At 43.5% G+C, this 23,527-nt stretch overlaps 1 protein-coding gene across 1 annotated transcript in view; it reads left to right on the forward strand.

Annotated features, from left to right (window-relative positions):
* Positions 1 to 15,820, forward strand: part of Gch1 (GTP cyclohydrolase 1) — a 30,932-nt gene extending 15,112 nt beyond the window's left edge. Inside the window, exons 2-7 of the mRNA XM_087911986.1 lie at positions 1,391 to 1,500; positions 3,647 to 3,702; positions 11,362 to 11,393; positions 12,239 to 12,323; positions 13,755 to 13,887; positions 14,498 to 15,820. Of these exons, the coding sequence (XP_087768112.1) occupies positions 1,391 to 1,500; positions 3,647 to 3,702; positions 11,362 to 11,393; positions 12,239 to 12,323; positions 13,755 to 13,881 (410 nt within the window). The 3' untranslated portion in view covers positions 13,882 to 13,887; positions 14,498 to 15,820. The remainder of the gene's footprint in view (positions 1 to 1,390; positions 1,501 to 3,646; positions 3,703 to 11,361; positions 11,394 to 12,238; positions 12,324 to 13,754; positions 13,888 to 14,497) is intronic.
* The last annotated feature ends 7,707 nt before the right edge of the window (positions 15,821 to 23,527 follow it).

Below are 23,527 nucleotides of genomic sequence, written 5' to 3' on the forward strand. Positions count from 1 at the left end.
TCTTGTTCATTTAGAAACACTGTTTTGTGTTCACACTCAATCATATTTCTCATGTGACTAAAGATCTTAGTGAACTGTACATGGCCTTATCATGATATTAAACTCTTGGAGACATTCAGAGTACTTCCAGGAATACCAAGGAGCTATATTTAAACTGTTTTCAGAAATACAGCCAAAGGTTAGGGCAGAGTGTTCTGCATAGGAGACGGCTGCTGGAGAAGGAATATTTACTTAGACAATGACAGAGGGTTTTCTCTGCCCCGCTCTTGCCCCTTTTGTTCTGTGTGTTTAAACCCTACACATGTCCATCCTTGGTGGCCGCAGTAGTGACTCTTTGGCCACCCAGTCCCAGGCGACTCCACGTAACCTGACTTGTATGGGGACAGAGGCTCAAGCGTGACTCAGTAGCAGAGCCATGAAGGTCAGGCAGTGGGGGTGGGCATTTGCACATCTCTGACTCAGAGCCTGCCTTTCGGGGGGGGCGGGAATAGCTGTGGGCGGCTGCAAAGCCATGCTCACCTCCCCAGACTCTGTGGACTGGGCACCCCCCGATCCTTTCAGTTAACACTTGCTGTCTGTGTTATCTGGTCTGCCAAGCTGAGATCGGGGTTTTCCTATCTGTGGATTTGTTTTATAAAAGTGAGAAAGCATCCGCTGTGTAACATCTCTTCTTATTTGACAAGGACACATGATGTTCAGTATTGGGGCATCCGCCAGTTTGTCAGTACCATGGCTGTATCACAGTGGTGGCAGCTGTGGCTGCTGTTCCTCTGTCTTTCCGGAGGCAGAACGGGGTGCTCCTGCTGGCCCAGGCTGAGCTCAGTGCTCTGTTGGCCACCCTCTAGTTATCTTCTCCTTTGCAGATGTGGAAGGGACTCTTAACTAAGTGCAGCTTTTAACACACAGCATTGTTTGAAATGTCTCTTGTATGCCTGACCATGTATCTGAGGTTCACAGCTTTCCTATGAACATTGCTCCCTCGAGAGGGATACACATGCAGATTATGAGATTTATTTCTTTAGGAAGGCAACCATGTAGTGTTAGTCCAATGCTTCCCCAAATAACTTTGTGAAGTGTAAAAAAACTATTTGGATCGAATAGAGGCCAAGGTTACAGGCATATAGATCTTGACTCAGAGGTCAGAGGGCTAAGGCCTCTGTTTTTCTCTTCGACAGCTCTGTACACATGTGTTAGAGAGTGTAAGGGTGGGAAGAACAGCCAGTGTTCGTCATACGTGCTTCCTCCATGTCTCATGAAGGAAAAGAATCCTCACTCAGAAGGGGAACTTGGCAGTTTTCATTTTTATGTCTTAGTGGGTGTTTAAAAATATTTACTGTCTTTTTGTATTTAACCAAACTGGCTTTTCTATTTCGTGTTTTTCCAATCTCAGATGTCCTGAATGACGCCATATTTGATGAGGACCATGATGAGATGGTGATCGTGAAGGACATAGATATGTTTTCCATGTGTGAGCATCACCTCGTTCCATTTGTGGGAAGGGTAAGGTTCTTCTTGTTGCCTAATAATTTAAGAATGTATAATGAAAGTTTTAAATTAGGATAATTATATTTAAAATTGTCTACTGATTCTTAATATTCTCTGTTTACAGTTTATATAATTTTTTTCCCTATCAATTTTGGGTAACCTAATAATTGGAAATTTAAGCTGGGCAGTGGGTGCACACCTTTAATCCCAGCACTCAGGAGGCAGAGGCAGGCAGATCTCTGTGAGTTCCATTGCAGCTAGAGCTACACAGAGAAACCCTATCTTGAAATATTATTTTTTTAAAAAAGGAAATTTAAAAATAAGAACCAATGTAGAGAGAAGGTCAGCTGGTGCTCCTCCACCATTGCTTTGGTCTATCAGGTTTTCACCCAGTATCTGACTCCTGAGGCTTTATTGGTAATAAGCGTGTCCATATTCACCTTACTCTCTGCTGACCTTTGACTCTGCAAAGTGGTTGTAACAATTAGCTCTCCCAGGCGCATGTGGGAGTTATCAATATTTAATATTCTAGCACCACTTGGCACTTTCCTCTGATGTTTAGTATTCAGTACACTCAATATTTATCTATCATCTATCTGTACACTCTGTGTCTGTCTGTCTGTTTGTCTGTCTGTCTCTGAACACTTTTATAAAGGAAAGAGTGTACATATCTAATAGCAGAAAGACTAGTGTTAATGGCGTTCCATGTTCCCATCAGCCAGCACCAGCAGTTATCCATATGGACCAATCATAGTCTATGGAGCCACTTACTGCTACTACAGTAAGTCCAATCCCAGATTTTATTTATTCTGTAATATCTTCTAGCATGTTTCTGTAAAAGATAAGAATTAAATAAACAACTTGGTAAGTTGTCCAACCTTCTGGGTTTGCTCCTGGAACCTCTGGATTGCCTATAAACTAGACTAGATTTGTAGTATTAGCCTGAACATTTCTGACCCAAGTAGTTCACAGAGTGCTGAAGACTTCACATTCTGTCACACCAGGAGACTATCCACAGGTAATGTTGAGGGAACCTTTTTGCTCATCCCTGCCTTTTACTGGGGGTGAGAAAGCTTGTCTCTAAGATGGTGGGAAGGAACTGTGCCCTGACTGGGCTGGACTCGGGGTTCTTGATTCTGTTCTCAGCTCTTCCTTGCTGCCTTCTGTGGTGATCCCCGCGTTTGTGCCACTTTGCTTTTGTTCAGGAAGACAGTTCTCAAACTCTTACAGCATAGTGCTAAGTACTACTACATGGACTCTGTAAATGTATGATCAGTATTAAGTAAGCATGTGAAAGCTAGTTCATGCTGGCATTCAGGATGCAGTTGTATTGGAAGTTTAAATTTGGTTAACTGCCAACAAATGGCCCCTTACTTTATTAGTCCTTTTAAAGGTATGTTTTCTCATACTTCAATTCTTGGCTCAGAAAGTGATAACATTTACACCCTAGATATCCATCCACTGATACATTTTAAGATGCTAATGCTCCAGCACTTGGGAGGCAGAGGTAGGTGAATCTCCTGTTCGAGGTCAGTGTGTTCTACAGTTTGAGTTCCAGGACAGCCAGGGCTAAACAGAGAAACCCCATCTTGGAAAAACAAGACTAGAGAACCTGGGTCATAAATTCATGTTCTTTAAGAGCCATCATGTGGAGCCGGTGTCCTCTTTCTTCTGCCGGGATGCTGGAGCTCCCCAGCACCTTAGAGAGTAAAAGGGCACGGAGACAACTGTGTAGCAGGGCTCAGAGTGGGATTCTTAAAGCTATGTGACGCACGTGATAGTGACATTTATATATAGTTTCTGCCATTTAAAGGAGTTCTCTGCTGATAATACCGTCATGTTATGGGGTCATTTCCCCCCTTTGTCAAGTGTCCTTTTTCTAGATAGAGGACAGAGTTTCGTATGTGAATCAAGAACCTAACTTTACCGAGGAGCTCTCCAGCTTGACTTTTGTCATTTCGACAAGTCTGTCCTTATATAGTTTCCTCTTCCTGTCTTCATGCAATTTGAAAATATGTATGAATCTGCTTCACAAGTTTTAAAGATGCTTTGTCATGGTGATAAACTTACATGTAGGTGTGTTATGGTCTTTCTATATTCAGTTGTGTTGTTACAAAGAAGTGCTGGTCCTCATTTAACTGATAATTTTCTTTCCCTGAAGGTGCACATCGGTTATCTTCCTAACAAGCAGGTCCTTGGCCTCAGCAAACTTGCCAGGTAAGAGTGAACTTTATAGATATTTTCTATCTGCTGAGACCCTCAAGATTCCTTACCTCTGTGGATCTAATGTATAAGTTATATTGTAATGTAAAAATCTGTCCTTGCATGGGCAGCCATGCTTTCAAGATTAGAAACACTATATCTCTTCCTGCTTCCCCTTCACTGCCTGTTCCTCTCTCCCCAGCCTGTCACTGACATGAGCTCACAACTTTCTCTGTAGAGTTTCCCCTAACTGAAAAAGATCCAAGATTGCCCCCCAGTTCAGCCCTGGGTCTTAAGGGGAGGTTAGTTAACAGTGAGGGGAAGAAGCATATGCATGGGTCTAACTGCTTTATATTTTGGGAGGCAGGGAATTGAAGAGCATCTGCATGTATGGAGAACAGTGTCAAGGGCATTGTAGGAAATACTTCTATGTTTATATAAGTCTTGTATGCAAAAAACAGATCCAGAAGATTGGATTTGGTTTCATACTCACAGTAAGGCGAAGTCTCATGAAGACATGTCACCGCCTCCTACACTGGTTCCCAGTGAATACAAGTAGAGGCTGATTGTCTCATTGTTCAAGGTTTTCTGCCAGGGTGTATTCTTTTATGCTTATGAATTGAACACAAGCAACTAGAGACTGCATACTTCATGTTAGTGAGTTTTCTTCATTCTCTTGAGTGCTGGAAGAGGCTTGTGGTTACACAGTCTTCATATGCTCTTTACTGGGGTTTCTTTCCATTGTGAATCCTTCATGTTATCAAACGTTGCTGACACAGATACGTTTTCTTTCTAGTGTGAGTGTATTCAGGTTTGCAAGGGTACAAAAAGAAAAAAAAGTGAAGATTTTTCCACATTCCTGTACCACATGGTATCTCTCTAGTGAATACTTACTTAGGTATTTGAAAGTTACTCATAAAACACGTTCATAGGATTTCTGTCCACTGCGAACCCTTTTGTGTGAAAGGATTTCCTGTTTGCCTACACATAAGGTGTCTCTGCAGTGTGAGTTCTGTTGTGCCATAGAAAGAGTTCTAACCAGTGGAGGTTTTCCCACGCTCCTTAGATACACGATATTCTGTCTGGTGTGAATCACTCCATGATCCAGAAAGCACTGAGGATAACTGAGGGTTTCCTGCCCTCCTTGCATTGACATCTTCGTCTCTGCTCCTGATATTCACAAAATTGAATCCCAGTGGGCATGCTTAGGGATGGGTAGCCAAGTGGGACATCTGCACTCCCATGTTCCTGCGTGGTTTTACACGAGGATGGGTTTTCTTATTCACGGTGTGGTCCGGAAGTGAGGTAAAGTTTTCTCGGCATGGACCACCGTTTTTGTGTTCTGTTTTCTTCCTGCCGCTCCACTTCACAGCTTTCTTCTAGAGTTTTTATAGTATTTTCAGTGTCTGGCCTTTCTGTTATTTTCTATTTCCAAGTTTTTAGAGTGTTGTGGTATCTTAACCAGGACTCTTGACGGTCTCACAGTAATGCAAGCAAAGCCACTTGGGGGCTCTGTTAGCCTGTGAAATATGTGTTTCAAAATTGTGACAGACCAGCATATGGGGCTCTGGTCTCCTCTTGCTTTTCTTTCTGCCTGTGGTTTGTGTGTTTCTGAGCCCTTCAGGCTAGTGCGTTCACTTCTAGGTCATTTGCCCCTGCAGACACAGGACACACCACCCACTATTTTGCTTACTCTTACCTTTTTTACTTACATGTTCACAAATTCAAAAAAAATAATTTTTGAGCTGAACATGGTGGCACACACCTTTAATTACATCACTTAGGAAGCAGAGGCAGGCAGATTTTTGTGAGTTCAAGGCCAGCCTAGTTTGCATAGTGAGTTTTAGGACAGTCAGGCTCTGTAGAGAGACCCTGTCTCAAAAAATGAAACAAAATAATATCAAAAAAATGTGCTCCCACTTTTATTTGGGATTTGAGGAGAAGAGGTGATGTGTATATATTGCAGTTTGTGTTTAACTGGGAGTCAGTGTGAGGGTTTGTGTTCATATATCTCTGCTATGCCCTACCCATCAATGTTTTATTGCCCCTAAATGTCCTCTTGTGTTTTAATTTGGTTTTATGGAGACAGTGAATCCTGATTATCTGGGGAAATACAGAGAGGTGGAGGTACGTGCGTGTGCGTGTGCATGTGTGTGTGTGTGTGTGTGTGTGTGTGTGTGTGAAGAACCAAATGAAGGGGTAAGTAATGAATGTGAAGTCATTGAATTTAAAGCTATGTTTGAATCACTTGATCGAGGTTACAGTGACCTCAGTCACGACTGGAATGAATGTGACTGGCTGTTCCATGGCTTTGGTGTATAACCCATCAAAGTGAGGTTTGCCTAGTCCTGAAGTGGTAGCCCTCATATTTTTCATTTCCTTTTTGGTATCTACATAAGCCTGTGGTGGTTTGAATGAGAATGCTTCTCCTAGGCTCATGTGTTTGAACACTTGGTCCCCAGTGGTTGGCATGGTTTGGGGATCTATGATGTCTGGCCTTGCTGAAGGAAGTAAGTTAATGGGGGTAGGCTTTGAGGTTTCAAAAGTCTCATACCATTTCCAGTTTGTTCTCTGGGCCTTATGCTTTTGGTTTAAGATGTGCGCTCTCAGACTGCTGTTCCAGTTTCTGTGCCTGCCTGCTGCCGTACCTCCCCACCAATATGGCGATGGACTCTTATCCCTCTGGATCCACAGCCCAGATAAGCCCTTCCTTTTATAAGTTGTCCTGGTCATGGTGTTTTATCACAGCAACAGAAGGCAGAGCAGTTGTCCCCCAGTTACTTACTCCCAAATAATAGTGAAAACAAATTTATGCTGACTATAAATATTAGTACTACCAGTGTGCTCCTTGTACACCGTCATAGGCCAGTGTTCTGTGAATAATAGTACTGTCAGCATGCTCCTTGTACACAGTCATAGGCCAGTGTTTTGTGAATAATAGTACTTATCAACATGCTCCTTGTACACAGTCATAGGCCAGTGTTTTGTGAATAATAGTACTTATCAACATGCTCCTTGTACACAGTCATAGGCCAGTGTTCTGTGAATAATAGTACTGTCAGCATGCTCCTTGTACACAGTTACAAGTTGCAGTGTTCTGTTGTTTCCTTTTCCATAAAGAAATGTTAGCTCTATGTATGCATGAGGAAGTGAATCCACAAGAGCCTGAAATATCAATATATTTATTGGAGAACACTCATAAGCAACAAGGTCGAGAGCTGCCGTGGTCCTCTGCTCTGTGGGTGCTGGAAGGTGCAATCAGATCTCTGACCACCACCCAAGAGAGAGAGCAAGCCCCTCCTCTCTTTAAAGCGATCACACACACACACACACACACACACACACACACACACACACACGACCACACCCCTAAGTCCAGTACCCTCAAAGCTATTGGCTGAATGACTTCCCACACACTTTCCCTTTTGTCTGAATAAAAGGGTTTTAAATCTAGTACGAAACTATATACAGTAAGGACAAATATCAACCAGGAGATAGAAAAGGTAATAACATCTATAAAATAGAACTACAACCTTCAAGCATGAAACACACATACTAAATGTCCTGGATGTAGGTAAATAGGCAACTAACAGAGAGTAATCCAATAGCTGTCCTATCCTAAGAAGTCAAAGTCTTTTACCTAAAATGTCTTAGTTATGAGATGATATTAGCCATGACTGTCTAGTCACCAACCCCATCAAAGACTTGAGAAGAAAAATATTACCTTAGTAAGCAGAAAGTGCAAGCAAGTGGCTTCCAAACCATGTAAGAAATGACAGAAACATCTGGTTACCTGGACAGTCACCCAAAATCTCATTTGCAGTGTTGGGACAACTAACTTTGACTGAGGCCTAGAATATCTGACATGCCATTTTTAGAAGCAGGAAAATTTGAAAGACTGTCCTACCCTGTTTTGGCAAGGTTCAGCAGTTGCTTTTGTTTGTATCTTGCGTGTCCAATTTTGGACAGCATGCGTACCATCAGCAGTTAAGGCAAGGGCCGTTCTTTGCCCAAAGGCCAGTTATGCCAAGAAGAAAACAAGCTCTAAGTGGAGCATCTTCAGTGCCCAACATTCTCTCGGGAATAGATTGCTGCTGCCAGGAGCAACCGTGCCTCAGGTCAACAGAATCCTGAGTTATTTAAATGCCATATTCTTCAGGTCTTTGGAGTGTTTGAAGATTACCTATCCATGCAGAGTACAATCTCTGTGCATCTAGAGAGCCTGACTAACATGACTAATAGTATAACAAACATGGGTGACTCTTAACCTGTCATTCTTAAATAACCTGTATAACTAAAAGCTTCATATAAGAACATAAGCAATCTTTAAGTAGATATGCAACTTGAGGACAATGACCTTTAAATTGAATCAGTATAAAATATCTTGATCAGAGGTAGAAATGTATAGTGCCGTGTGATTAAAAAAAGAATCCTAAAATTGCATCAATCTACAAAATATCTGAAGCAGAGGCAGAAACATATATACATACAGTATGAGAAAATAAATTTACATATGTATACAAATATTGTAAGCAGAAATAGGAGCATATACAATATGACAAATATATTTTGAATTTGTATCAATATACAAATTATCTTAGACAGGGATACAAAGATAATTTTACATATATATCAATATACAAGAATCTATACCAATGTAAATTTTCTATAACTAATAGTAGGTACGCTGATCTACCTATTATCTCATCCTGTCCATTCCCTCTTTTTTCTTTTCCAAAAGAGATTCCTGAGCCTAAACGTCATATTTCACCCCCACATTGGACTCCAGGTATATGCGTGAAGAAGTGAATCCACAGAGCCTGAAATAAACAGGGGGTATCAATATTAATTGGTGAACACTCATGAACAGTAAGGTAGTCAGTTGCCACGGTCCTCTGCTCTGTGGGTGCTCGGAGCTGTGATCAGATCTCTGACCACCACCCAAGAGAGTGGGGGAGCCCCTCCTTTCTCTTAAAAGCGATCAGTCCACAGACAGAAGACCATGCCCTTAAGTCCAGTACCCTCAAAAGCTGTTGGCTAAATGAATTCCCACAACAGCTGTATGCTTTTATTCTGGAAACTCTGGCACTGTTGAGACTGTAACAGACTGTCTGTACGGGGAAGATGGAGTTGGGGGATGGCTTCCATACTTAAAAGGAGTTTCACAGGGCACTGTAAGCTTAGGTGTGATCCTTTTATTTCCCCCTCTTTGGTGCTGAGGATCAAGCCCACGCCTTCATTCAGTCTAGGCAAGTGAGTGGCTCTGCCTCTGAGTCATACCTCCAAGACCCCGGAAGACCTAGGACATCCTCTGCTGGTCTTGACTGACAGTGTGAGCAGTGGCTTCTCGGGTGATCCGGTGGGGTCATGGAATAAATGGTGACTCAGAGGCACAGGAGGACAGTCTTAATTCTGCCCTTTCCTGGGGAAAAGACCTTAACTGGTTAAATCTTCTGTGGAGCAATATAAAGAAGCTGATTGCTTGCTTGAGGATTTGCCATTTTGCTAATAGGATTAAAATTTAGGAATAAAAGGGGGCACCAAACCAAGGCATTGAGTATGTGTTACCTTCACACTTTATAAAAAACTGGAAGAGAAGGGCATGTTAAACAGAAAAGTCAACTGAGGTTTTTATCCAACTGTCTATTTCTTAGGAAGTAAGAATGCTTAGAGAATAAGGAATAATAACGAAAGCTACATCTTAGCAAAACCTTACTATTCATTTTAATCTTGTGGTCAAGTTTGTTGTGTGCTCACTTTTAAATGCATGACCTTTCCATTCCTGTAAAGTCAAATATCAGGCAGGGAAGCTGTTAAGTAACAGGAGGACACCAGAAGTGAGCTGGTTTGATTCTAGGGGAAGTCTAGAGTAAACTCACATCAAATAGAAATTCTCTTTGTTGCTAAAAATCTGATTGTTTTCTTGCCTTAGAACAATTGAATTAATATAATTAAATCTTGAATTTGGAACTGTAGTTCCTGGGATAGCCTTGGCCAACCTGTGTATTGATTTCCCTGGTGTGGAAGGACTCTCTAGGCCAGCTACTGCCATGGCCAGCTACCTTCATGCAGTCCATTGAAAGCTAGGGAAACTGCACATGACTACAGAGGAAGTCAGATTAATGCTACGGGAAAGAAGGGGTCAGAGCTGGCCAGTTTTGTGAACAGCCCTTCCTTGGTACTGGCATCTCCAAAATGCTCGGGTCTCTGTTGAGGCAGGGCTGTACCTTCACTGATAACCTCCTGGGTTCTTTTCAGGGACTCTGACCCTGCCACAGGGTGCCAAGTCTCAACTTCTCTCCATGACCCTTTCAATCCCAGTCCTGGGGCATCTGCTGCCTCTGAGGCTGCTCCTTCACTAATGGCCTCTCCTGGCCACTCGTGACCCCTTCATGTCTTCAAAACCAGTAGCACATAGCTAAATTTGACTACCAGCATGAGATACAGTCTCGGGTGGCTCTGGATAATAGCTTCTGTGTGCTGACCCTCAGGAAACACTCTCAGGGCATTTCCCCTCAGTGATGCTGGTCTCTTCTAAATCACAGCTGATTCTTCAGCCCTGGCCGGACCCCGGCAAAGCAAAGATTTCATTTCAGCAGTGCTAGACTCTTGTTAATAATCAACTCCAGCTTGCTAGATGCTATGGATTCTTAATTCGAAATATCACACAAATGGCCCTGATGACTCTGACTCACTCTGAAACCTCACAAACCTGGCTTCCGTTGTCTGCATCGTTCTCAGCATTGTCTTCATTGTCTTCGCGGTTCCCACGCCAGCTCGCAAAGACTTTTCCAGGCCAAAGTTCCCAAGTCCTTTCCAATCCTCCTACAACAGCATGGAGGATTGTCTGTCGCAGCAATAATCCACTCTCTGCTACCAGTGTTTGTCTTACTTAGGATTACTGTACCATCTGATAATACTATAACCCAAAGCAGACTAGGTAGGACAGGTTTATTTCATGTTAGACTTTTCAGTCATACTCTATCACCTAAGGAAGTCAGGGTAGAGACTCAAGTCCAGAGAGGTATAGGGTGTGTGTGTGTGTGTGTGTGTGTGTGTGTGTGTGTGTGTGTGTGTGAAAGAAAAGGTCTATAACGTGAATCACCACTTTCACATGGGTTGTCCATACTCCCACCTGGCAAGTTTCATTGTAAGGCCAGGGACCTCTTATTTGGGAGAGCATTAATCCCGTGAAATACTTACATAAACCTTTCATAAAGAAATGCCTGAAGAAATCTAATCGCTCTAATCTGATTACTCTAATGGATTTAGCTGGTTCAGTAGTTGGCCTACTATTAATTAACAAATGCCTTTTTATTTTTAACTTGAACTTTAAGCTCTGATAAGACAATATGATTAACTAGAGTGCTTGAGACTTAGCCTGAAGTTGATGACCAGGGAGCACCGACGTTTGTTACTCCCCTGCAGTTCTGTTTTTCGTGAGTGAACGCTACACTCCAGGACTTACTAGCTCTTCCTCTCTCTCCTTGGGGACACGGGGCAGAGCTGAAGTGTGACTGGTGGTCTCTGCTTGGATGTCTCTCTCTCTTTCCCATAAGCCATCTCTCCTGCCCATATCCCGCCATTGCTGCCACAAAGTCCTTTTTCGTCTCATGAGGACGGTTTGCCAAATCCATTTCAAATGTGTAACTAAAACAATTCCTTCTTTTCCAGGATTGTAGAAATCTATAGTAGAAGACTACAAGGTAAACATTTTCAAGTTTTATTTACAGAAAACATTTTCCCCATAGAACAAATACTTTTCCTCGGTTCCAAGTGTAATCAATAAGGAGGACAGAAATGGGGCCTTCTAGGGAGGAAGAGATAGTCTGTTTACCCCGTTAGCAGAAACCCTGTCACGCTTTTATATTTTCTGTGGCCGTGCGTGTGCCAACATTTTCAAATCAGATCGTATACGTGTAAACAGAGGTGGTTCGTATGTGACTGGCCTCACTTCCCTCCCCACTTCCTTTCCCACATGTTGATCAACCCCTCATCCCACCCCCTAACCGTGTCATTCACTCCTGTGGATGCTTCAAATCTAGCCAGTCTCTGCTTTGGTAGACATTTGGGGGCTTTTGTCAGTTTCCTGATGTTGGCACGATTCTGAGAACACCTTTCTGTGCATTCAAAGACAAGTTGTTTTTGTTAACATAAGCAACTGAATTGTTTAGGTTCCAGCATTGGCTCTCAGCAGTCCAGCATTGGCTTCCAGGCTAACTCTGCCACACGGTGATTAGCTCTTCACTCTACCCTAGCCATGGAGATGCTTGTGAGCCAGTATTGGTTGTTCTTGACACACACAGAAGAGATCTTGATGCTCGAGTCCCTCTCCTACAGAGGTTTCCCCAGGCCTGTCATGCTTGGGAGGACACAGACCAGGGACTTCTTCGAGCTGTAGCAGATAGAATAATCTCAGAGAAAGCTGGCATGTCATGGATGTTAAATCCCACAGTTTTGTAAGATCACAAATATTCTAGAGACAAAAAAAAAAAATCTTCCAGTTGTTTGTGTCTGGCTTTAAAACCTATCTCTCTGTCACACCCTACAGTTCAAGAACGCCTCACCAAACAAATTGCGGTGGCCATCACGGAAGCCTTGCAGCCTGCCGGCGTTGGGGTAGTGATTGAAGCAACGTAAGTCCAAACGGCCTTTGATGCATCTCAGTAGTATCAATAGCAACCTCTACCTACACTGCCACTCAGCTTCTGCAGGACCAAGCAAGGACCACTTGCAGCTGCTGGTGGTCCCCTTTCATGGGTCTGCAGCTGCTTCTTCCTGCTTCCTCACCGTGGTGCTATCCGAGGAGCCAGGGGATAGAAAAGGGAGTTTTGTTTGTTTTTAATCTTATTTGAATCCTGTGCACGTGTGTGTTGGTAGTATTTGTGGAGGCCAGAGTTGGAGTGACAGGAGTTATGAGCCTCCCAAAATGGGTCCTAGGAACCAAACTTGGGTCATTTGATGTTCTCTGAATCACTGAGCCATCTTTTTAGCCCCTGGTTTTTGTTTTTCCCTCTTGTGAGAACTTTGGAGCTTTTGGGAATCATATGTATCACTGCAGAATTCTATATGTGCAGTCAGTATTTTTATGTTGCCCTTTTCCTTAGCTTTTTTTGGTGAGTGCAGATTTGCAAAACAGAAAGAAAAGTAAGAAATGGTACAAAGGGTAGCGGAGACACTGTTTTTGAAAGAAGAGCAAGGATTTTCTGTTTTTCAATTTAATTGTTACCTGAGGTTTCAGTAAGCACGAAAAAAACCTGCTGATGATTTACAACACGGTGTCTTGATGGCTATAGGACCGCAGTGTTTAAACTGGATTGTTCTCCAGACATTCATCATTCTTCTATAAGTAAAAAAAAAAAATTAAATAATGCGGACAGCGTTGCCATCTCTACTCACCCCTCTACGACCGCGGGCCACGGTTCTCACTGTGCTTAGCTCTAGCTTCAAGCCCATCTACCCAACTCAGTGCATTAAGCCTCTGGGCAGTGCTATTCTGTTCATGGGCTCAACTCTCTCAGATCCCACACCAGAGTGTGAGCTTTCTGTGTCTCGTGTAGTGATCTCCAGACACTCTTGAAGCTGGAGTGAGGTATGAGAATCGCACGCATTGTGCAAGCCGTTCTGCCCATGCTGTGCAGTCCCCAAGCTCTGTGCATGCTGCCTGGCTTCACCATGTTGCTTAGACACACTAACCGTTTTTACCTCCTCTCTGCGGGCAGGATCAGTGTCCATGAGTATCTCTTGGGACACTGTCGTTAGCACAGAGCCATCATGGCCCTGAGGGTGGATCAAGCACGGTTTCTGAATTTCTTTAGATTTAGAACATTCGTGCTTCTTCACCAAGGCTTTATACCTTTCCAGTTGGATATATCAAGGCCTGAATCACAAATAGCTGTATGACAAAAAATGATTCAAGAAAAAGTTTAGTAATTTCCAAAGAAGGGATGTTTTGACATGCTTGATAAGTGTGAGCTGGAATTCGTCTTTGCCCTGCCTTCTGTTGAACTGAAAACAAGACAGCACTGTCCATGCCTTTGAACCAGCTCTGTTGTCTTGTTTTCTAGACACATGTGTATGGTAATGCGAGGGGTGCAGAAAATGAACAGCAAGACTGTCACCAGTACCATGCTGGGCGTGTTTCGGGAAGACCCCAAGACTCGGGAAGAGTTTCTGACGCTCATCAGGAGCTGAACTTCGGTGTGTGCACATGGCCCGGCGCACAGACCCCACTGCTCCCGGCATTGTCTGCCTCGATCATGCATTCCAGTTTCAATTTGTACAGATTGAGTTTTGTTTCTCACCATGAATTGTATTTAATAATTATTTATAGATATGTCAAATAAGAGAAATTAACTAAGGGGTGAGCCTTCTGTTTTCTTTTTGCCACTTTCTTAGTGGCAGTGTTTGGAGTAAATTGCCAAGAGTATAGGTTAACCGCACCAACCACTGCCATGCAGATTCCCCAGGATGCAAAGGAGGAGAACTTATACATTTGGTTGAAATCATAATTGACTCATTAGCAGAGGGCACTGGACATTCCAGGAGCTGTGGCCACTGTGCCGGGGTTTCCACCTCCAGTGGGCGTGGTAGAATGCTGAAGGAAGTGCAGGAGACATTGGGTGTACAGAGAGAGACTGTAGACTGTAGACTCCGCTCTGCTTCCCTCATGCTTGTGAAACTGCCAGTGATGTTTTACTCTTGTGATGGTCACTAGCTGTCTACCTGTAACACCAGCTTCTGAGGGAGGGCGGTGGGGTATCTGACTTTAGCTTTGCTGTGAGTTAAGTGGGCACTTCCTGTATTTTAGACTTGAGTGGAGGGAATTCGTTCCTGGATTGAGTTCATCCCATGGCGGCATGCGTGGATGTTGAGGGTTGACTTTGTGCCTTGATGAGACTATCACACCATTTGGAGTGGAGGGACTTTCACGTTTTAGGAAAAGCCATTACTTCATAAGCTGACAAGTGCCAGCTCTGCAGGTAACTAGCCATCGCAATTTCTCAGGAGGAGTTCTGGGAGTTTGTTTTGTCTGTTCCAAGGAGAGACTTCAAAGCATTTTCACACACTCTTGCGAAGTATTTTTCTAAGTATTTCCAGCCCCCTTTGAAACTGCCTATCCTGTTAGCTCTGCAAACTCCTAGCTCCTCTGAACTGGAAGGAACACAGAAGGGGCTGAGGGAGGCCTGCATGGGGGCTGTGCCCACTGCATGGGCCGAATCATGCTGCTGCTGCTGCTGGTGTCAGTGCAGGTGCACTGGGGGCTTTGGTTGAGGTTCTTCCTTGTGAGTGTGTGTCCTGTTTTAAGTACAAGTCCTTTCAGATGGTGCCGCTGCTCAGGAGGCATGGCTTGTCACCACTTACTTTCAGTGTCCTGCACTGGGGCAGTGTGGGCCAAATGAAAGCACAGCGCCTCGTTCCCCTGCACACACACGGACACACACACACACACACACACACACACACACACACGGACAGAGCTAGTCCATGGCGAGGTCTCCCACTGGCTGACAGTGTCTCCCCCTGCTCCTGCCACTGCCACTGAGACACTCATCAGCTTATGGTGAAGCAATGACGGAGCTGGCTTTTAATTTTATTAATTTTTTTATCTCTACCTCTGCCTGGCACTTTTTATAGTTAGTTTCTAAAGTATAGTCAGGTTATTTTGAGTTCCTTTTAAAATCTGACCTGATAGCAATGTTAGCCCACTTACTATTCAGATATTTCTAGGTAGAATGCTAACACTCTTGCTTGGTATTTTAAAGGAAAAACCAGTGTGACTCGGCTTAGAGGACCAAAGAAATTGTTCGCTATACCTTCATCTTTCTGGGGTGATCATTTATATCCCTTCTGAATGGCTCTGTTCGCTCATTCCCTAGAAACTCTTAACAAAAGTGACGTGTCCACAGGCTAGTCTCATCAGTAGTTACAGAGTGACCACCTTGTCTGTTTCACTCTGGTCTGTAGTACTTCAGAGTTACCCTTTCACACCGTGACACTGAGTCCATTTGGGAGATTTTTAAGAATTTGATGTATTTGCATATACTGTTCAATTACATGGTTTGGATTTTCTGTATGTGTATGTATGTCCCTGAAGTTGGTTCTATTTAAATGATTAAAGTGTTATAATTTGTTCCTGTGAACGTTTCTTTTTAAAATCTCTGGTATAAATATAGCATATCAATTGATTTGATTGTTTTGGTTCTATTTGGCTAAAATTCCCATCACGAAGCCTTTGTTCATCAGGTAAAGTGTTAGAGCACACATCTCCACGATAATGCAGTGCTATCTGGGGCTCTGAGCTCCTCTGTGGTGAGTGACCCAAGTGTTACTGGCTCCAGCTGCCGCCAGGACAGGGAGGTCTGGGCTAGCTGCAGCCTCCTGGGGACAGGCGCTGCTTCTGTGTGAGAAGCTGATAAGGAGGGAAGGTGGCTGGGGCAGGAAGTAGAAAGGGATTGCCCTCCTCTTTAGGAGGGCTCTTCCTGGGGACAACCAGAGGCAAGATGCAAGGCGTTTGCTGTTTTTTTTTTTTTTTTTTTTTTTTTTTTCCTGCCCTGTGCCCGAGTCCATGTACCCTCTTATCATGGCCTTCCTGCTCTCTCTGGACAATGGCTCCAGCTCTCACTGGTTGGCTGTGTGTCGAGGTGCCAGGCACTGGAGTGGTTCACTGCTACTTACAACACCCTGCAGAGGCATGTCCGTGTTCCAGAGGCAGTGCATGCCTTAACCCTGTTGTGAGGCAGAGACGGGCATTTCTGTGACTCCAAGGCCAGCCAGGGCTACACAGTGGGGCCCTGTCTCAGAAACAAGACAACAACAAAACCAAAACAAGGCTTTCTGCCAACCTGTCATGACGGGCATGGGTCTTTCACAGAGCAAAGAGGAAGCCCTAGGCTAGGAGATGAGTTCAAGGGGAAGAGAATCCATAACTACCTTACTTTCCCCAAAGAAACCGGGCCTGTTTTGTTTTTTGTTACTGTGTGAAATAAAGCGTGTACAGCAGCAGAGACACTAGCGTGTGAACCCCCACACACCTCTTACAGCTTCTGACAGCTTGTCTACAACCTTTACACCTCCATCCTGACTTAACTGTTGCAAAACAATTCTCAGGTAGCCTTTCTCCTCCTCATCCTCATCCTTGTCTTCTTCCTTCCTTCTTTTCTTCCTTCCTTCCTTCCTTCCTTCCTTCCTTCCTTCCTTCCTTCCTTCCTTCCTTCCTTCCCTCCTTCCTTCCTTCCCTCCTCCTCCCTTTTTCTTTCTTCTTCCTCCTCTTCCTCCTTCCTTCCTTCCTTCTTCTTCCTCCTCCTCCTCCTTCATCTTCCCCCTCTTCCTTTTTTCTCTGTTTCTGCCCTTTTGAAACAGGCTTCAGTTTTAAAATATCTGCCACATGACTTCTTTAGCTTCAACTTAAAGGGCTGCTTGGCTGCCCAGGTTTTGGTTAAGGTGGAAGGTTGTGCCAGGACTGGAAACAATGAACCCCACAAGTCTGTGCATCTCTTCCGGGGCCTATCTCTGGGAACTCCAAGAATGAACTCGGGTGGTAGGAGTGCCTGGAATTCCCCACCCTTGCCTTCACTCCCATTTTGGTGATCCTCTGAGCAGGAAAATCTGGCTTTGGCTTGGGATGGAGGGGGGGATGGTGACACTTCAGGTCTTGTACCTCTGTCTCTCTTCCTTCCTCCCTCCCTCTTCCCCTCCTCCCTGCAGGACTGTGGATTGAGCCCAGATTCTCCTATATGCTGGGCAAGCACTGTAGCACTGATCCCAGCCCCAGCCCTGCAAGCAGCCTCTTCCATTCTCTCCATCACAGGGTCGCAACTCCCTTGAGAGACCTCTAGTGCATGGGATCGTCCTAACGGTCTGCTTTTTTCTGTATTCCACTCCTTGTTCTGAGCAACATGCACGCAACTCTGATCTTTTGGGAGCTCCCTTAGCTTCTGGAACTGACTCTGCTGGCCAGGGAAACAGGGTTCGATGGTTGGTAAGTTGAGGGGATTCTGTGGCATGATGCCTGGGCTTGGTGAAACTTCCAGGGGCCATTGGTTATTTTTTCTGACTTTAGGAGGTGGAATTCTTCCTCTCCTGCCCTAGATAGACAAACAAGACATGTTTCTGATTTATCTTTTTGTGTTTTTTTCTACTACATACATTGTGATGATAGTTTTTTTTTAAAATAGGCTTTTCTGTCTTGACTATAAATTTCTTTATGTAAGTTTTTTTGTAGCATGAATTCTAATTGATCTAAATAATAAAAACTTGAAATCAGATATTAGGGGGTGGAAGCTGAAAGATCAGAGAAGCCAGCCACTAGAGTTCTTACCTCTACCAAGGCTCAAACCACAGGGGCAATCCTGTCCTCAGACTGCATCCTCAGACTGGCTGCTTCAGTCTGCTGGCTCAGACTGCAATGAGCTCCTGACTTCCGCCTTATATTCCCCTCTCCATCCAGCCATATAGCCTGTCTCCACTTCCCTAGTGCAGGGATCGCCTTTGTGTGAACTCTGTTTTTCTTTTAGACAGATTCAATCTCATGTAGCCCAGGGTGGCCCTAAATTAACAGAGATCCATCTACCTCTGCCTCCCACATGCTGGGATTAAAGGTGTGCGCCACCACTGCCTGGCTTCTGTGGCTAACTAGTGGCTTAGCTCTGCACTCTGATCTTTAGACAAGCTTTATTTGTTAGCTCGCAAACAAAATATCACCGCCTTTTGTTTGTTTTTCTTGAAGGGATTTTTTTACTTGTAGAACAGGGGTACACTGAATAGTACCAAGGAAAGCTGGGACTGAGGAGAAACTTTTGTGGCTAAGGTGCTTGCTGCGTAAGCACGAGGACCTAAATTTAGGTCCCATCACCCATGTAAATGTCAGGCACAATAGCACACCTATGTAACCCCAGTTTTGGAAGGTGGATCCTCCCCACTCCCCAGAGCTTGCTGACTGGCCAGTCCTGCTGAGCCCCAGGTCTCAAAAATCAAGGTGAAATGTGATTGAGGAAGAGACCTGATATTGACCTCTGACCTTGGCACACAAGCAAGTATGTGAACCTGTGCACTTGTCTACACCACACACACACACACACACACACACACACACACACACACACACACACACACACCAACTTAAAACAATTCTGAGTAGTGAGGACTCGAGTTATACTGTGGCAATCATTCAGGAAATTCCCTTAACCAGCTAAGGGTGGCTAATCTCATATGAAATTTTCTCATTAGTTTCAGCTCTGGGTTTCTGAATGTTGATGTGCCTCTAAGCATGGAGCATGGGCACATGAAGTCCTCATCTGAGTACCTCTAGTCCGGCTGTCCTGAGGGAGAAGAGGGATGGACCTCTGTGGCAGGGTTGGCAGTCCTAGCAGCATCTCCATATTAGTTCAATATGGGAAAATAATCACAGGCTGGGTGTGATGTGTATATTTGACAAGAGAACTCTGGAAGCAGGGAGATTGCACATTCAGGGCCAGCCTGGGCTGTTTAGTGCCATTCCCTATTTCAAAACGTAAAAAGAAAAAAAAAAAGAGTCGTGTGCATCACCTTGTAGTTTCATCTAGTCTGAATCAAATGCTCAAACTGTCTTAAGATTACTTCTAATAGGTGTTCCTGTGCCTAGCACGAAGTTCAGATGAACCGGAGCATCCCTTGGGGGAACGCGTGGCTCGAGAGTGGGGTGTGGCTTCTGTAGAAGTCACACTGGGAATTCTTCATGACTGTTTTTACAGGGTGGATGCTAACCATGAGAAATGGAAAAGCAAAAATATCTGCATAAAAAAATGTGTCCTTTGGAGAACTTTTAACAGCCTGTCATGAGAAAAAGAGGGTTCGGGAGTCGAGTGCCAAGGCAGAGCCTCTTGAAATCTGGTTTTCTTCTGCCTTCGCTTTACGTTATCTTAGAACATGCTTGCACAAAACTCTGAAAGATCAAAGATCAAGAAAAAGGTCTCCCCTCTCTTCTGCCTCCCAGCTCCCTTCCCCACCGCCCCCATTTTCTTATGTATTCTTCCAAAAGGATCTCATGCACATTCACACACGTTTATTTATATCAGGATTCCAGGCTACATGTGCCTCCCTCCCCCAGACCACCTAGGAAGCTTTTGTCAGTACATACGCCTGCACCCTATGGAGAACGACTCAGTATCCTATAATTGTGTTTTGGGGAGGAAAATAAAAAACCCTTTGTTATCCCAGTGAACTCTTTCTGTTGAGAACAACTAGTTAAAAATACAATTCCTGAGAACCAGACCACCAGGAAACTGATACACTGTTTCCTGGGCAGTGTGGGCAGGGAGCAGCACATGGATTATTGTGGGAGAATGGGCTCTAGATCCATTTAGGGCAGTTAAGAGCATCTGCAGTCACCCAGCTGATAAGGCTAACAGTAAATTGCCCCTTAAGAGAGACTGTCTCCAGATTAATACAATCAGTGCTAAATTACCTTTGTATGAGTAACTTATTTCTCTGGTCTGGTTTTTATGAATGTACCCTACTTCCACCTCCTGATTCATCATGGAAAACTGAGAAAATAGAGTAAGGTGAAAAGAAAAATACTGGTTATTGAATTGTATCACTCAGAAGTCACTGCTTTTCAATATTTGTTTTCTTCAATTTTATTAATTGTATAAATAATATATATTTTTAAAATGGTGTGGGATAATGCTCTTGTACACTGTAAGGATTTGTCACTTTTATTGGTTTAATAAAATGCTAATTGACCACTAACCAGGCAGGAAGTATAGGCAGGGCAACAAGACTAGGAGAATTCTGGGCAGAGGAAAGGCAGAGACACAGTCACCAGCCAGAAGCAGAAAAAGCAGGATGAAAATGCTACACTGAGAAAAGGTACCAAGCCATGTGGCTAAACATAGATAAGAATTATGGGCTAATTTAAGTTGTAAGAGCTAGTTAGTAATAAGTCAGAGCAATAGGCCAAACAGTTTATAATTAATATAAGCCTCTGTGTGTTTCTTTGGGACTGAAAAGCTGCGGGACTAGGTTGGACAGAAACTTCTTTTTACAAATAAAAATAAAAAAAATAAAAATGGTGATTTAAAGCAATTTCATCCAGACATTTCACCTGTATTTACCTCAGAATGTATTACTGATGGATAAGGAATAAAGAGTTAAACAAAACCTTGTTGGGGGCTGCAGACCCCTGGCCCCTTGACTTTCTTTGCCTGCCTCAGACCCTTTGCCTGCTGGAGTGAACTGAACGAAACAACTTGTTTACCTGTGCCTGCAGCTGCTCTGAGCACAAGGCCCTCATGAGTTCCTGATGGCAGGGGAGTGAATTCTGGTGGGTTTTGCAGCTGGCAATCCCAAGAGCTGGGGCATGGTTATCAGTTAAGGATCCCCATGTAAGCTTCCCTGAAGCCCAATAAAGTTGGCATCCTTGTTTCAAGGGTGATTTATGTCCCTGTGTCTCTGTCTCTGTGTGTATGTTTTTAAGTCTCCAGCCTAGTTCCCGGCTAGCGAACTGTCCTGTAGTGCAGGTGCTACAAAGCCTCACCCCACCCCCAATGTGTAATGATTAATTCCTATCTGATTCTAACTCTGTCTTGGCCTTTCCCAGGTGGTTTTAAACTTCTTTTAGAGTCAAACTTGGACATCTGTTCTCCACTCTGCCCCATTCTCCTTGATGTAACTATCTGTGCCCTGGAGACCCAAGGGCCACATCGCTTTCCCTACCCTTCCTTGGTATTGTATCTTTATAGTTTTGTTTAAAGCAACACATGGAATTCTATGGTATAAATAACACAGACAACAATTATTTTTACAATGATAAACTTTTAATTGTTTCCAGTTTCTTGTGACAAATGAGGTTACAGTGAGCACCAGAGGGTAAGATTCTAGTGTGGAGTCCTTGAAACAAAATAACTCATTTGTCTGTTTCCCTAAAGTAGCAAAAATGGATATCTTCAGAAGAGCTATTTGCCTGCCTCTGGCTTTTGTGTGGTACAATTGTCCTCATATATCTTAACTGTCTTATAGCTAAACTTTTAATGGCACACAAATTTATGGGGGCAATATTGAGATTGCTTGTATATCCCTTGTGTATGTGCATTAGATTCTGTGATCAGCTCACTCTGGGTAAGTCATGTATCCACCATGACCATGAGTATACTGAGCAGTTCCAATTGTGGGCCCAACAAGTTGCCTATTTCATTGACTACTCACCACCAGTCCCTTCACATTTCAAAGACTTTTGGTACATACTTCAAGTTGTTTCCTGATGAGGTATTTCTAAATTCATGCTAAATTCATGACACACCAGCATCGAGTATATCATTTTTAAGGTGTAACATGCTATTAGGTAGGTATATGAAAGGGTTTTGTCACTAGATCTATTCGAGGGGATGTGGTAAAGAAACTGCCAACGTGACCATTCCATTATTAGAGTAAGGTTTTTATTGTGAATACAAGAGATAAAATATCCAGAGGCACCTGGAAGAGTCTAGAACAGAGAGAAAGAAGCAGACTGGACATGGCCAGGACTAGGGAAGTGGGAGTGTGAGACAATAGTGGAGATAGTGATATAGCAAAAGATAGATGTGTAGTGATATTTTATTTGTATTTTAAGAAATAAAACAACCTGAAGGTCAGAAAAAACAAAACAGCCAGTCACTGGCTCTTTTATTGTTGCAAGGAGAGGGGGGTCCCTTTGTTCCAGCCGCCTGGCTAGCTTATACCCAAAATAACCACACAGAAACTGTATTCATTTAAACACTGCCTGGCCCATTGGTTCTAACCTCTTATTGGCTAATTCTTACATCTTGATTTAACCCATTTATGATAATCTGTATATCACTACGAGGTCATGGTTTACTGGGAGAGATTCAGCATGTCTGACCTCGCATCTCAATGGCTGTTCTCTCACCCTGCTTTCTTTCTCCCAGAATTCAATTCTGTCTACTCTGCTTACCTAAGTCCTGCCCTATCAGGCCAAGGCAGTTTCTTTATTCAACCAATGAAAGCAACAGATAAACAGAAGGCTCTCCTATACCATTTCCCCTTTTCTGTTTAAACAAAAAGGAAGGCTTTAACTTTAACATAGTAAAATTACATATAACAAAACAGTTATCAAGCAAGAATTACAGTTACAATATTTGTAACTACTTTATCTTTTATCATAACTAAGGAAAACTATCACTATAAATTCTTCAACTCTATCAGAGACTCCAGAAGGATATAATATTATTTAAGTAAACAGGTAGTGCAATATAAACAACTTCCAAAACTCTAGAATTGACAGAGACATCTCGCTGCCTGGACAGTCACCCAAAGTTGTTCTGTACCATTGGGGCATCCATCTTCAGCCTATAGGCCCATAGTATCCAGCAGACATTTCCATGAAGCAGGAAATTTTAAAGATAGTTAATTTACTTTCTTCTGTATCCTGCAGAATGTCTCCCAGACTCTTTCATGCAGCTGGAACCCCAAAGGATCATTTCACCTTTAGGCAAGTTCAGCAGTCCTCTCTCTGCGGGTTCTTCATGTCCAGTTTATGCATCAGTCCAGGCAAAAGCAGTTTTAGTTTCTTGCCCAAATGGTTAACCAACTCAAGCTAGCCTGGTGGCCAGGAAGAACAAGAGCCCGCTCGCCTGTAACATTTTATGTCTGAAATGGTGATCCTGCCTCCAGGAATCTCAGAATGAAACTGTGTGTGAGAACTGTCTCCTCCCATTTTATATTCCTCTCTAGGGCTGGGATTAAAGGCATGCACCACTACTGCCCAGTTTCTATGGCAAACTAGTGTGGCTACTGGGATTAAAGGTGTGTGCCACCACTGCCTGGTCTGTAAGGCTGACCATTGTGGCTGTTTTACTCTCTGATC

Source organism: Myodes glareolus, chromosome 12 (assembly GCF_982192425.1).
Source record: "Myodes glareolus chromosome 12, mMyoGla1.1, whole genome shotgun sequence".
Taxonomy (NCBI): Eukaryota; Metazoa; Chordata; class Mammalia; order Rodentia; family Cricetidae; genus Myodes; species Myodes glareolus.